This window comes from Bicyclus anynana, chromosome 20 (assembly GCF_947172395.1).
Source record: "Bicyclus anynana chromosome 20, ilBicAnyn1.1, whole genome shotgun sequence".
Classification (NCBI taxonomy): Eukaryota; Metazoa; Arthropoda; class Insecta; order Lepidoptera; family Nymphalidae; genus Bicyclus; species Bicyclus anynana.
Window position 1 is genome coordinate 1,852,255 of NC_069102.1, and position 15,370 is coordinate 1,867,624.

A 15,370-nucleotide genomic window follows, 5' to 3' on the forward strand; every position below is an offset into this window, starting at 1 on the left:
TGTTAGGGTAAATTTCATTTATGCTGTTTACGCTAAGGTGAGAATTTTATTTTTATATAGCTCGCAATTAAAATATATAATACTTTGTACTTATTGTAAATAAGGAATTCTAAAACACCTAATTTAAATTACAGTGATTTGCTTAAAATATTTGTTAATGTAACTGAATGTGTAATATTTAACTTTTTGTTCTCATTACAGATAAATGATTACAACCTTAACATATAGGTAAGTTTCTGGCATGTACATTAAGATTTAGTTTTTAACGCAAAATTCGAAATTTATGGTATACTTCACTTTGTTACTATATTCATATTATCTACATATACATACCCTTGCTCCAATATTATTGATTATGTAAATTCGTTCTAATATTAAGATAATAATAATGTTTCATTTAAATATATACAATAAAATATCATCATCATTAACAACCATATTCGGCTCACTGTTGACCACGAGTCTCCTCTCAGAATGAGAGGTTAGGTCAATAGTCCACCACGCTAGCCCTTCGAATCGAAGGCAGAGGTCATATCCACTGAGCTATCACGGCTCAATGGATATGACCAATATGACAATTACATTTGATAAAATAGAAGTTAATATGGGACTAAGTCAAAGCTTACATGATGAGTTAACAGACCTGTTCTGAAGTCATTTGAGGACAAAAATAATTTAATTTCACTGATTTGTAGCAAAAGTTATACAATACATTTGCTACAAATCAACATAACTGTTCTTATGTACAGAAAGTAGTTATTATAGATAATTTTATTTTTTCAGGTACAATAGCTTGCAATCAGAAATTATTAGGTGAGTGAAATCAGTAGGAGACAATTTTTCTTGTCTAGATTGATATTCAAAAAGTAAATCAAATTAACTAAGGTTTTTATGGCATTTAAACAAAATTGTTTCATTATCTTTATTTATGTTCATATGATGAGTTAACAGACCTGTTCTGAAGTAATTTGAGGACAAAAAATTATGTATTTTCCTGATTTATAGTGAATGCTTTTCATATAATGTAAGTTTACGAGAATAAGTTGTTTATAGATAATTTTAATGTTTCAGGGTACAAATACATACATTCAGTTTTGCTGATGCCCGAAACGAGTAGAAGGTATGTAAATAGTTTGGAAAATCACTTTTTTTTTCCAGAATATAATCTTTCCTAGACTTTCTTCAAATGACTAGATATTAAAAATAAAACAGAAAAGCTTAACCAGTTAAAACATCTAATAAAACATAAATGAATATATTAATAAGTTCAAGTTAATTGTTTTTAGTTCTTTTTTTTAATTTTGTTGCATTTTATGATGAGTTAACAGACCTGTTCTGAAGTAAATTGAGGACAAAAATAACATATTATGATCTGATTTTTAGAAACTGTTCAATGCACAGATACATTTATGAGAAATCCGTTATTTATAAATATTTTTCTTTCAGACACAAACTACCACATTCAAGCTGAAATCTGAAGTAAGAGAACAATATTATTAAAAGAGTTATTTCCTTTTTCATTACTGTAATATATCTTGACAAGTAACATTTATAAAACTAATATTGTCTTTGCCAGTGTTCACATGCATATTCTCCTGTCACCTATTTTCGTTATCAACCCATATTCGGCTCATGCTGAGCACGAGTCTCCTCTCAGAATGAGAAATTGTGAGGTTTCCTCACGAAGTTTTTCTTGACAGTTTTGAGACACGTGATATTTAATTTCTTAAAATGCACACAGCTTAAAAGTTAGAGGTGAAGCCCCTGCCCCTGACCGGATTCGAACCCACACCCTCTGGGAACAGAGGCAGAGGCTCCACTAGGCTATCCCGGTTAGAGCCGGCTAATTTAAATGACAATGTTTTTTTTTGCAAGAGATGTGTATTTTCTTATTTAATGATGAGTCAACAGACCTGTTCTTAAGTAATTTGAGGAAAAAAATTAATGTTATTTACTGAAAATAGTACAAAAAATCTGTCAAGTACCCTAATTACATATTTTTTATATTAATTATATACTTATTTCTCCAGGTATGCAAACATTACATAACCTCAACCTCGGACCAGAGCGACCTTGTGTGTTTTCTTCATCTTAATTTAAAGGTAATTTAAACTAATGTTAATAAAAAGGAAAGATTTGTTTGTTTGTTGTTGTTATAGGCTCGTCTTTTTGAAACATTGATAAAGTCTTAATGATGATAAAATCGTACCAAATATTATCATGATGGTTTACAAGCTCAACAGGCCTGATACACCAATCGTTCTGTTATATCTGTATGTGATAATGTGTGTATCATACTAACTAGCATTTCTCTTTGCAGGTGTGTGTGTCGACTGAATACCTACTTATCAGCTTCATCTTGGTAAGAACTTCAGTAAATTATATTATGACATTTAATTATAAACCCTCTGCATGTGATTAGCAATAACATCAAGCAAAACGTTAAATGTTATAAAAAAACGGATAATGTTTTAAAAATCAGCGTTCAGTGAAATATCTAATATCAAATGTGTAGAATTATGTATATTGAAACTTAAAGATAAAATATAATGATGATAAAACTGTACCAAATATTTTAGTGATGGATTACAAGCTCAACAGGCCTGATATGTATATATATACATATTTATTTACATGTTATATTTAAAATACTAATTCAATTAACATTATTACAGGTGTAGCAGTTATGTTGGCACCTCGTAAAGGCCTGTCTTCATAATATAGGTAAGCTGAAATTTAAATAAAGATAAAATTAAGGATAATAATAAAATAAGGATAATCTTGTGGTCTACTTATAAAAATTTAATTGGTTTTATTTTCATAATATACCAAACTTAACACTAACCATTAAAGTATAAAAATGTTGTTTATATGATGAATTATCACAGACCTGTTCTGAATATTTGTTGAGGTCAATATATTAAATTAACCTGATGAATTTAAATAATATCTTGGACCTTACATTGCCTGTAACAGAAGTAATATTATTTTATTTTTATTTTCAGGTAAGCCATACTGATGTGACGTGTTAAATGCTATTTAATTATGTTTATTTTTAACTTGCGAAAAATATACGATAATAAAGTATGATGTGATTTAATTTTAAAAAGCCCTATACTAATATTGTTTTAATATTTTAGGCAGGTGTTAAAGTGCTTTTCCAGCTTATGCCAGCTACTATATGCTGTAATGGTATATGCGCCAAATTTTCAATTAAATTAGGCGGATAATTGTGCATCTGATATTATGACCCGCTTGGGGTGTTTCGTGTGCGCAGCTGCAATACCCATGCGGCATGCTCCTCGTTTTCATAGGAGACTCGAAGTTTAGCGCATACACCATTAAAATAATTCTATTATTAGAACCTGAAGAATTTAAAGTTCTATAACAACTTTGAGACTGTTTAGTTTGATTTTATTCTACGTAGCACAGGTTGTTGAATTCATATTCAAACGTAGATTGGCAAAAATCCTGTTTTATACAGTAAGCAATGCTGTCTCCTTTAAGTAAATTAAGTAGGTATTCAAAAAGTCAATACCTACCATAGATCTACGATTCGGTACAAGTATCTAACATTTATGCTAAAATCTGAATAGGTAGTTTGTCTAATGAAAAGCGACGAGAGTCGAGAGCGAGACTAAAGAGAAAGGTAAGACTAAGAAGAGAAATAGCCTGCCAATGTAGGTACTTTATCGATTAGTGTGACACAAAACCGAATCGATATCAAATGGTAATGGTTGCATGTTTCATGATAAATACATATTTATTACGTGCCGTGTCTACTGCATTCTTGCATTCAAAATTACAAATCCTCATCCCAGTAAATAATGCTCACGCGGCACGCCTCAGTAATAATGCGATTTGTGCAATCATATAATAAATTAGATGATTTAATAGCTTGTGATGGCAACACTTACACTAAGCTATTGATTCGGCTAAGTATTCTTGGCAAGTGGTAACATTGGCTTTAGTTACGTCAAAATCGAATCGCTCAAGGTTGCGGCTGTGCGCATGTTATTTAAACGAATATAATAATTTTTAATTAGTCGTGCTTCGCAATTTCATGTGGAGTAGGTTTCTTCGACCGTTATCCAGTTATTTTAATAAAATGTTGCCCGAAGTGGTTTTTGTGTTGGGAGCTCCAGGTGCCGGCAAGGGCACTCAATGTACCTTTATTTCCAAAGAATTCGGATTCGTACATCTCTCTGCCGGCGATTTACTGCGCGAGGAGCGTCAGAGGCCCGGCTCTGAGTATGGAGAAATGATCGAAGAGAAGATCCGGAACGGCGAGATCGTCCCCGTAGAGGTTACGTGTTCGCTTTTACACAAAGCGATGCAGAAGTCTGGTAAGACGCGGTTTTTGATCGACGGCTTCCCTCGTAACAAGGATAATCTAGAAGGCTGGGAGCGTGTCATGTCTGATAAAGTTAAATTGCTGTTCGTGTTATTTTTCGAGTGTTCGAGGGACTTGTGCACGGAGCGCTGCCTGGGACGCGGCGCGGCGGGTAGTGGCCGCTCCGACGACAACCTTGAAAGTCTGCAGAAGAGATTCAACACATACCTCAACGCCACCATGCCCATCATAGAACATTACGAGCAGAAAGATCTGGTGCGTAGGGTCAACGCCGAGTCGCCCCCTGAGGATGTGTTTGCAGATGTCAAAAAACATTTCAATGAATTACATCGGATAGAGAATTAAATAGTAAATCAACTTATCTTACTGTTAAGCATAATTGCTGCTGGAGATTTAAATCAAATTTGAATATAAATAAAGTTGTATAGTGCTAAATTAGTAAATATCTGCAAAATTGTGAGCCTTGTACACTTAATTTATTTATTAATTCCTAAGGAATATTATTTGGTGAAGTTTAAGACTTCCTTTATTTATTCACAGCCAGTGAACAGTATTGTAAAAAACTACAGCTGAAATAAAAATGATAAGTTTGAATAGCAATAAAGCAAGGTTGCCATGAATTGTGAGACCTTCACTGTAATGTGGCATTGTTATTTTTTACTGTACATTCCAACTAAGGTTAAAAGTCACTTTTGCAAGTCATGTTTCTTGAAGCTTTAAGTAATCTATGTTTAATCCTTTCTTGTGCCATACACTGCAGTATCAAGTATTTTTTTCAATTAAAGAAAATCAAATCGTACTTAGAATCTTACAAGCTTACTGTTTAACTTTAATGTATTAATGAGAAAACTTATCAATTTGTGAAATAAAGTTACTACCAGTAGGAAATTATGTCAAGTTATAAAATAGCAATAAACTTCTGTGCTATAAAATTTTAATAGCATTGAAATTCCAAATAATAAAATAAATGGTTATGTATTATATGTAAATAAAGACCAAAGTTATAAAACCAAATAGTTTTTTTTATTTTAAAATATGAAAATCCTCAGTTTAATCAAAGCTAATATTTTAAATAGATTAAAGTCAGGTATTATATGGGTAATTTCTAATCTACTGACCATTACCTGAACCAACAGGGCGGGGATCGAACCACCACCCCTTGGTGATGAGACTGAGTCCAACTGCTCTTACCGTTGAGCTAATAAGGCTTTATTCCTTTATCCTCATGGGTATGTGAACTACGCAAGTGACACCACTTGGTGTTGGCTAATTACTAATTAAAAATGTAAAAACCGTTTTCACATTACCAAATAATTGCAATCTTGTGACAGAAAATTTGGGTTCTAAAAGTGTTGAAACCAAGTTTCTTATATGGTGCCTACTACCTGCCTAGTCAATAATGTAGTAATATTATTGATTACAATCTTGTAGGTTGCCTAAAGTTATAATTTACTATTAAAATTATCATTTCCAAATTTGCAACCTTACCCTAAATAAATTTTGCTGTCAGACTTAATAAAACTGCACAGATCTTTAAAATAATTCAATATGTTATGAATTGTGTTTAAGTTGTTAGTTAACCTAATAAGAAATAGCTGTAAATACAAAATAGCATTGAAGTTCCAAATAAAATTATGTGCAAATTATAAATGTGTATGTATACCAGACCCTACTAGACACTTATCTAACCTAACACACCCCTTGTATGAGAGGAGGCTAAGCTGAAAGAGAGTATTCAAACTTTAGAAATATTTTCAAAATATTGAAAATGTTTCTAAAGTTTCTAAAGTAAATAAATATGATAATTATGGTGCTTTACTTTGTGTTTGTTATGAACAGTATGGTTATCATTTTATCAGCAATCCATACTTATCAATATTATCTAGCTGTATTTATCTAACTCATTATTGGTATAGTACAAAAATTAATCATTTAATACTGACCAGGCGCAATTTAACTAGGCAACCTATTTGCAATGTGTCAATGTGAATATTTTCCATAGATTTAAGAGTCTTATAAATATTTTCTATCATTTATTTCTTATCCCAAATAAATAACAGATAATATTCCATAAGCTGAATCTTAGACCAGTATTGTTAAGACTCAATTAACAGACTTGATGATCAAATGATCAATATTTCATCAGTTCATTGTGGCAAGGTCTAAAAGAATATAAAATATGATTTATGAGGGAACTATTTGCCAAAAGGTCCTGACATCCAGCCCCGTATGTAGCCTATAGCAAATACATATAATCTATCGTCTTATCAGTCTATTTTAAAGGCCCACTATAGGGCTCAGGCCTCTTTCCTTATAGGAGAGGGGATATGAAGCTTATACCCACCACGCTGCCTCAATGCAGGTTGGCGGGTTTAGGCTGATTCGTTCACAACCAGTCACATGCTTATAATAATTACCGGGACCGACAGCTTAACAGAGCACGGTGGTGTAACACTACCAACTTCCCAACACTGGTCTGACAATTATTGACTATAATTTCTTAGAAGAAAACTCAGTAGGTATCTCATAGCCCGACCCAGGATTTGAACCCAGGACCATTTCAGACTACATAACTGTAGGTATAGTATAGTATAATACCTATCTATAGTCTGCTTTGATATTGCAACGCGCGAAACTATACTTTTTATCATTTCAACAATTTTTCTCTTGTAGAACACACACGATAATGATAATGTGTAATTCACACGATCTAAAATTGGCAATTAAGTGTTAATTAATATTATAAAGTTTAATTTCCGGTCACTAATCTTATATAATAAAATTAATTGTTAAATGTGTTGTTAAGCGCAAATCTCCCGAACGATTGAACCGATTTCGCTAATTCTTTAGAATATTTCTTGAAGTACGACGATTTTTACGAAGAGTTTTAGGGAAGGGTAGGGGTAGGGTGGGAGTAGGGAAGGGTAGGGGTAGGGTGGGAGTAGGGAAGGGTAGGGGTAGGGAAATAGCGCACAAGTCAAAGCGAAGCTTGACCGGGTCCGCTAGTATTAATATAATAAAAATTCTTAAATAACATTTGCCATTTCACATATAAAAAATATCTCAAGACCGGTTACTTCCTGTACCTATTAAGATTTCAAGGATAACACTGTACCTATTAAGATTTCAATACAACTTACATACTGAGATGGTTACTTCCTCATGCAAAATTATGTTCATCACGATTGCAGATAGTATCGGAAACGTTCAAGATAGGTCAGTGGCGAAGTGTGCGGTATAGGGCCCTATATAAAAATTAGTTTTTTTTTGGGGGGGGGGGGGAGGCGACAGACTAGCGGCAAATCCCGAAAAATCTGTTTAGTTATTGATTTACTTTTGCCGCGTGTGGTAAGAAGGTAAGGTGGCAAAGAAAAGCGTGTTTATCGATCGCCGTTTACTGTTCAACTGTTTTAATATAAGTAAATACATTGGGTTAGCAATGTGCTCTTGAGTGTTAGAATCGACATGTGCGCGCCATATGTGTGGCGCACATGTTAACTTACAATTTGGTACGTTGTAAACTTATAGATAATCTACGAACTAAATATTAATGTAGATAAGCTAAAATAATAATATAATAATATTTTTATGAATAACGCTACATACTCTCCTCTCTAAGTCTTTCAACACAATGTATTGCTTTTTTTACTTTAGTCACTTCTGCAGTTTTTTTGTTTTTTTTTTCCCAGGAATCACCACCAGATTAACTGAGACTTATTGTAGATAACTTTTTACAAAATATTGCTTTCACACGTAAGGGTCCCTGTACTATGCCCCGCATAATTGATACCGGTGATGTGGCGGTAGATACGCCCCTGAGATAGGTAATGTAAGATAAGCACTCTTACGGGTGCTTACGTCTTTGTTATGGAGCTCTGCACTTGGCCAAGTTCGCTGTTGCAAATAGTGGTGTTATTTATAAGTTTGACGTCGATGTCTGTATGTGGTATCGCAGCTCTCATGGACGGATGGACGTACTTACTTACGGTAGGAGCATGAGCTGACAAACTTTCAGCTTTTATAAAATGACAAAGCTCTGGGGTTCACGGGCTCTTAGACTATATTGCATACAATAGCAATATACAACGTTTTGGATCATCGTGCGTCAAGCTGCGCAATACAAGATTTTAGATATCAGCGGTAACGTAGTGGCGCGGTACCTCCCTGCACTCGCCTTCCTCCCACCCGTGTTGAGGTGTGACCTGCGTAGCGACATCCGAAGCTGATTTCCGAGACTTCATAAAGATTTCATCCGACTATAAGAGTTCTTTAAGTACCTACGGGTGGTATTTACATTCATTATATATTATTTATTTTATTATAAAAAGGAGGTTTTTTTTATATTATATACAAGTTAGCACTTGACTACAATTTCACATGATGGTAAGTGATGATGCAATCTAAGATGGAAGCGGAAGCAGGCTAATTTGTTAGGAAGATGCAAATCCACACCCATTTCGGTTTTTACACGACATCGTACCGGAACGCTAAATCACTTGGTACTTCTTTATCGGTAGATTGCTAACTAGCCACGGCCGAAGCCTCCCACCAGCCAGACCTGGATCAATTAAGAAAACCTCAATCAGCCCAGCCGGGGATCGAACCCAGGACCTCAGGGCCTCAGTCTTGTATATCCACCGCGCATACTATTGCGCCACGAAGGCCGTTAAAACCGGATTTATTTGTATAAAGTTGTTACGACAGCGAAGGCTATTTGATGACTTGAGTCCAGCTGGCCTATTCACTATTTCGGTCTATCAACCTATTATAATAAACATCAAATCAATTGACATAATGTCATTTACCTACTGTGTACATAAAATCTCAAGTTCGTGTATGCCAACTACGTCAAAGATAGTGAATTAGCCTGCAGTTCTTTGTTAGGCAGCGTGAACACCGTCACGCTGCTAGTCGCGTTAGTGATTTTGTGCAATATATACGTATATTTCTGGCTATCAGTTAAAATAACAAGGTTGAATATTTGAACATTTATTTAACACCAATCAAGCACTGTTATACAGTCTTTGTTTCTTACATTAATAGTGGTTACCTTAGCGCAGTATAAAATAAGTACTGGAAACTTGTTTACATAATAGACATCTATTGGACGTATAAGTACTTAAATAAAATAAGTATTAATAATATTTAGTAACACTGCCAATAATACGGGTACATAACGGCAGTGCAAAATGTTATAACACTACAGAACTATGCAAGTGGCTTCTACTGTGACGATCGCGTTAAAGTAAACGCGAATTTCTAAAGAATTGAAACAGCGCCATCTATTGGCACTAATACACAACTTTTTCAATTCCATATAAATTCGCGTTTACGTTAACGCGATAGTTACAGTATGAAAACATTGAAAACTCCCACTAGGCACACAGGTCTTTTTATTAAATTTTCGCAAAAAAAATACCAAATAAATTCATTATTCATTGTACATAACTTCCGCAAAGTAACGCTAACTATACAATATCTTATCAAGATAAACAGTTTTTTTTTTGTAAAAAAGTAAGATCTAAGATTTATTAACATTGTTCGGCCATTTACAGTAACATATATTTACTAATTAATATACATGTTTTAAATAATACGTCAAGGGCAGTAGGTATATTACACTGAAAGTTGAAACGCCATTTTGAGCGCACCAATCAGATCTGCCTCATAGGTTCAGTAGTTAGTCATAGTAATTTCGGACGAAGTCCCGGGTTCGACGTAGTCGGAGTGTGAAATACTGATTTCCTTTCTTACAAGCAATTTGCAGTAAAAATTCTCATTACAGAGTACGGAAGTTGGTAAAAAAAAATTATCTGAATCATGTTCATGTGGTACAAATCGTTTAATAGACTCGTCTAGACAATAGACAAGAATATTCTTCTTTAAAAAAACCAAGCTTTTTTTTGAAGTGAGACTTGACTTGATGTTCTTGCTAAACCATCCATAAAAAAACCAAACCAAACCATAAAAAAAAACATGTAACATAGTTATGCTGTACCATATTTTTCAAGAACCTAAACATTTTTGTAGTTTGTCTATGACCAGGGCCTGTCTGTAGCCATGTGGCAATTCGATTCTCTATCTACAATCGCAATCGCTTCGTAAATTAAATAATGTATGGGAATGACATTTGCTATCGACAAGTCACGTGATCGAATTATCGGTCAGATCTGTCATTACCCATCCGATATAAATCGATAGATGGGCCCCTCCATATTAAAGAACGCACAATGTTATGTCATTACTCAAAGATGTGCACGCACATTTTAAACTTAGTACGCGCATGCTGTGAGTGGACGTGAATTAAAAAAAAACAGTTTACTACTTTTTCTTGTTTAATCCTTTAATTATGACTTCGTGTTCATTTTGGAAGTGTAAAAACACAAGCCGCAATATGAATAAAGAGAAAGGTGTTACGAGTGATGACGTACTCAACGTGCGAAACCAATGACGTTTCGGGGCCCATCTAACGATCTACGATCGATGTGACACTTTTCGAAGCGTTAGCGTTTGTAGAAAGAGAATCGATGTGGCGTGACGTATTTGTAGGTGCATCCAAAATGAGTTTCAGCAATGTTGGTTCATTCAGTCTTATAACACAAAATCAAAGTTAAGATTGGTTACAATGTCTTTTATATTTATATTAAACAAGCTTACAAACTAAAGTCTTATAAATCAGATGTGGCCTTACAAATTGGTAAATATAAATTGCAAATAATAATAAATAAATATAGTGAACCTATTACATAATAACTGATAATTATAATACTCTAATATTACATACTTTGGTTTTTAATAATGTTTTAAATGGAAAATGTTTTAGGTGATTCAGACATTATATACATAAAATATACACACAGGTCGGAATATTTATTACACAATATTTAAAAAAAAATGGGAAAATAGTGAAAGTACCTCTCTATAATACAATTAGATAGGAATTACTCGTAATTAAGCGGTACAAATGGAATAGTAAGCGCTCTATAGATTATAACATCTCACTGTTTACAATACGAAATTGTCAAAAATATATCAATATTCTTAGATCACAGGAGTTTCACAATACTGTGTGTAAATGTACGTACTTCAAAAAATGCTATTTTTAGTTTAAACATTATGTATCACAGTGCAAGACACAACAATTAGCCTCAAATATTGTCAGCGTGCGCTAATGAGAAGTCACGCATTGAAAATAACGACATTGAGTGACTACGTACTAGAGAAGCTGTTTGTAAGAATATATCATGTCGCAACATAAAACAGCGGGGACCATTGAAGGATTGGTTGATCGAAGTTTTTGGATGAAGTGCTAAAATATTATACCTGCCTAAAGTACTATTGTTTTCTTGAACTTGACCAAATGGTCAAGTTTGCTCCTATGGTTCGCTCAATAGTAAGAACTATAAAGTACAGTTGAACGCAGTAGTGATGATTGGTGTATTGTCCAGTACGTAGACACAGTAACAAGATATAGGGTTAGCGTATATGTTCTCTTTAAGACCATATTTAGGGAGGAGTCTAAACAACCCGATTCCCAGCGGCTTACCTTTTTATAATCCATAAATACTCGTCCATATTTATAATTATATATTATTTTATATGCTCGAAATATGTGCACTACTGTTTTCTTGAACTTGACCAAATGGTCAAGTTTGCTCCTATGGTTCGCTCAATAGTAGGAACTATAAAGTACAGTTGAACGCAGTAGTGATGATTGGTGTATTGTCTAGTACGTAGACACAGTAACAAGATATAGGGTTAGCGTATATGTTCTCGTTAAGACCATATTTAGGGAGGAGTCTAAACAACCCGATTCCTAGCGGCTTACCTTTTTATAATCCATAAATACTTGTACATATTTATAATTATATATTATTTTATATGCTCGAAATATGTGCATATATATGTACCTACATATCTCGAGTAAATGTAATATTACCACAGCATTTCTACAATCTTTGAAAAAAAAACGCCTGCACGCAAAAAGCACATGTTCGGGTTACCTATTACAAAATTTCAGCCTTCGCTACTGGTAGGTATCGATGGTCCGCGTGGAAACCCTTGATGAACCTTGGGCCCCGGTTTCATCCCCTTATGGACTGAATTTAGGAATATACTTTATTGGCCGGATAAATATCTGTATGCAAAATTTTATCGCGCCTTTTTTTTTATTCTTTACAAGTAAGCCCTTGACTACAATCTCACCTGATGGTAAGTGATGATGCAGTCTAAGATGGAAGCGGGCTAACTTGTTAGGAGGAGGATGAAAATCCACACTCCTTTCGGTTTCTACACGACATCGTACCTAAATCTAAATCCCTTGGCGGTACGTCTTTGTCGGTAGGGTGGTAACTAGCCACGGCCGAAGCCTCCCACCAGCCAGACCTGGACCAATTAAGAAAACCTCAATCGGCCTAATCGGGGATCGAACCCAGGACCTCCGTCTTATAAATCCACCGAGCATACCACTGCGCCACGGAGGCTGACAAAACGCTCTGAACTCGCTCGAGATGTGTGTTAATAGATCAGCTAACGTAACTGTGGCGTTTTATAGACAAAAATAGTGACGAATATAGTCCTTATTTGTATATCGATTAATCTGTTAGCTTTACTTTAGTACAAAGGACAGCAGTCATCGATATCGATTATGCCTTCTATGCATTTTTTTTACTCATTACTATAATTACTGTTATATTTCGTTTCCGAAATCCACATTTTTTTGCTGTTTTCTGCTTTTTTGTTGTTTTAACGTCAAAAAATTTCGCATTATAGCAATAAAACGTCTAAGAAATAAATATAATGACATGTACAAATATACTTCTCTAGGTAATATTAATTAGTCTTAAGATAGCTTTAGTTAATGGATGTTTTTACCTTAAGTAGCATTATGAGAGCTATGTAGCTCTCTTAACTCTTAGCTCTCACTTTAGTGACTAAGCTCTTTAAAAGAGAATAAAAAATATATACTTCTAGGGAAATATGAATAAAGCAACATTTGTTTCTTTTTGCTATCTTATACCGAGATACGCGTAGCAGTAAAATCCAAGCGAATGTCAGTATACGTACCAACAACAATCTTGTCTAAAGCACTATAATTATAAATACCAAACTACAACTGTTTTGAAAACAGTATATAACAAAGTTTATCTTTTAAATTCGGCCAATATTTCAGTTTCCCTCCAATTAGTCCAATATGCATTCTTTCATAAAATGGCTATAGCAGGATTTCGTTCTATACAATTTAATTATATATCTTTTACGATTATACATTGTTTACGATTACATATTTTTTATCGATTATATTTTGAAAATACACATAGTTCATTGACCTCTTGTAATAAAAGGACGCACAATCATGTAGAAAATTTCACTTAAAAACTGGCCAATTTTGCTTTGTTTAAGAATTATTGGTAAAGAAAATTATACCTTAAGAATTGAGTTTAAGGTTGAATTTTCAAATGCGACTACTTCAATTGAGTGCCAAGAAGTTGTGTTTGGCACTCATTGTGTGGGGACATTTTTTGGTCACTGATTGTGCATCCACTTTTTAATACGAGATCGATGATTAAGTTACATCACTAAATCAAGCTGTCTAAACGGTTTTACGTGTCGCAAACACATTTAATATTGACTTAACACTAATCACTTAACATAAGAATAACCAAGACTTTGTGATTATTCCATAGAGATTCTAAAGACTATATAAAATAAATAAACTGAAATTCTAAATAATACTATGAATTTATGATGGAATGTTTGATTTTAATGAATTTTATTAACTATTGATGATATCCAAAAAACATAAATCTTTGTCCTGGCTCTAGCAGACAAATTTTTGAAAGATTTTACTTTTGATACGGCAGTTATAATCTGAGTCCTCCCATATTACATCTGTAATCTAAATTGGAATATACATAAACTACTGGATATTATTTGTATAATAAAAAGTAAATTAATTATAATATGTAATTATAGTCATCGAAGTTACGCCATTTCAATCTGTTTTGAAGGAAAAAAAAGTTTTTCAAGTCATTTTAAATTTTTTCAAGTTTGTCTATTTATTTTTGACATTTTTAAGATGAAAGCTCATAGGCAGTTTTTTATTTTTTTCCGGGAAACACCAAATCAAGTGAGATTGTGGATTGTAATTTACTAATGTTTGTTTTCACACGTTAGGGGCCCCTGTAGTCGACACCAGTAGCTACGTCCCTGCCACATTTATCCATTATAAAAATATACGATTTATTTTATCATTTCTTAGTAGATAATTTGAATTAGTCGCAGAATTGATTAGAGTAATTACCGGACCGTTTTGTATACTACAAAATGCTTCCAAAAGTTGTCTGTGCAGAACAAAGACTTACATCGAGAGAATGATTTTAATTATTTTTTTTACGACCCTGGATACCAGTCCTTAAAGGCCTCGATAGATGATGGATTAAAAAAAACCGAGTGTGTGACAAAATTGATAAAACAACAGCACTCAAAAGTCAAAACTCACACGTGCAGAAAAATGGAATTTAAAAAATAAAAAAGTTTTAGTCTATGTCACATTGGCTACCAACGACTATAAAGTAGCATTATATCTAGGCAAATTCGTTCGTAACACTCCCGATGGCCCGCGCGGGCTGGGAGAGGGGTAGCGAAGCCCTGCGCACACGACTACATACCCGTGCAGTCCTTCCCCTCCCGTCGCCCGCATATCATGGGATTGTCGAACGAAACGATTTCCCAAGCTATAATAGTATAAAATCTTTGGTTAATAAAGCGTGACAGCAGCCAATGTGAGTCAGACTTTCAATCGTCCAGAGTTACACAGCGACCGGCACCGGCTCCTGCTGGCTCTCGGCCTTCGCGAAGGAGAGGAACACCTCCTCCAGCGTGGTCTCCGTCACGGAGTAGTCCTCCAGCAGGTCAGGGAACTCGTTGCGAAGGTGCTCCAGCTCCGAGAACAGGTCGCTGTAGCGCATCGTCTCGTTGATGTGGTAGTGCAACATGGTCTGCAATATGAGACGA

The 15,370-nt window shown here is 34.3% G+C and overlaps 2 protein-coding genes and 1 long non-coding RNA gene across 10 annotated transcripts in view; 2 read left to right on the forward strand and 1 right to left on the reverse strand.

The window, feature by feature from the left end:
• Positions 1 to 234: 234 nt before the first annotated feature.
• LOC112047072 (uncharacterized) lies at positions 235 to 3,087 on the forward strand. The gene is made up of 7 exons (XR_008251894.1): positions 235 to 813; positions 1,072 to 1,120; positions 1,447 to 1,479; positions 2,031 to 2,102; positions 2,321 to 2,362; positions 2,676 to 2,724; positions 3,006 to 3,087. It is a non-coding gene; the product is annotated as an uncharacterized LOC112047072 (long non-coding RNA).
• Positions 3,088 to 3,938: 851 nt separating this feature from the next.
• Positions 3,939 to 5,368, forward strand: LOC112047040 (UMP-CMP kinase). The gene has a single exon (XM_024083949.2). The coding sequence runs from the start codon at positions 4,064 to 4,066 to the stop codon at positions 4,697 to 4,699; it is 636 nt and encodes a 211-aa protein (XP_023939717.2). The 5' UTR covers positions 3,939 to 4,063; the 3' UTR covers positions 4,700 to 5,368.
• Positions 5,369 to 9,327: 3,959 nt separating this feature from the next.
• LOC112047036 (phospholipid-transporting ATPase ABCA1) overlaps positions 9,328 to 15,370 on the reverse strand; it is a 50,544-nt gene continuing 44,501 nt past the window's right edge. For all 8 annotated transcript variants that reach the window (XM_052887852.1, XM_052887854.1, XM_052887855.1 and 5 more), the window contains one exon: positions 9,328 to 15,354. In XM_052887852.1, the coding sequence (XP_052743812.1) occupies positions 15,166 to 15,354 (189 nt within the window). In that variant the 3' untranslated portion in view covers positions 9,328 to 15,165. The remainder of the gene's footprint in view (positions 15,355 to 15,370) is intronic.

Bases quoted from the DNA above. Each gene is read 5' to 3' on its own strand.
- LOC112047040 (XM_024083949.2), top strand. From the start codon at position 4,064: ATGTGGAGTAGGTTTCTTCGACCGTTATCCAGTTATTTTAATAAAATG.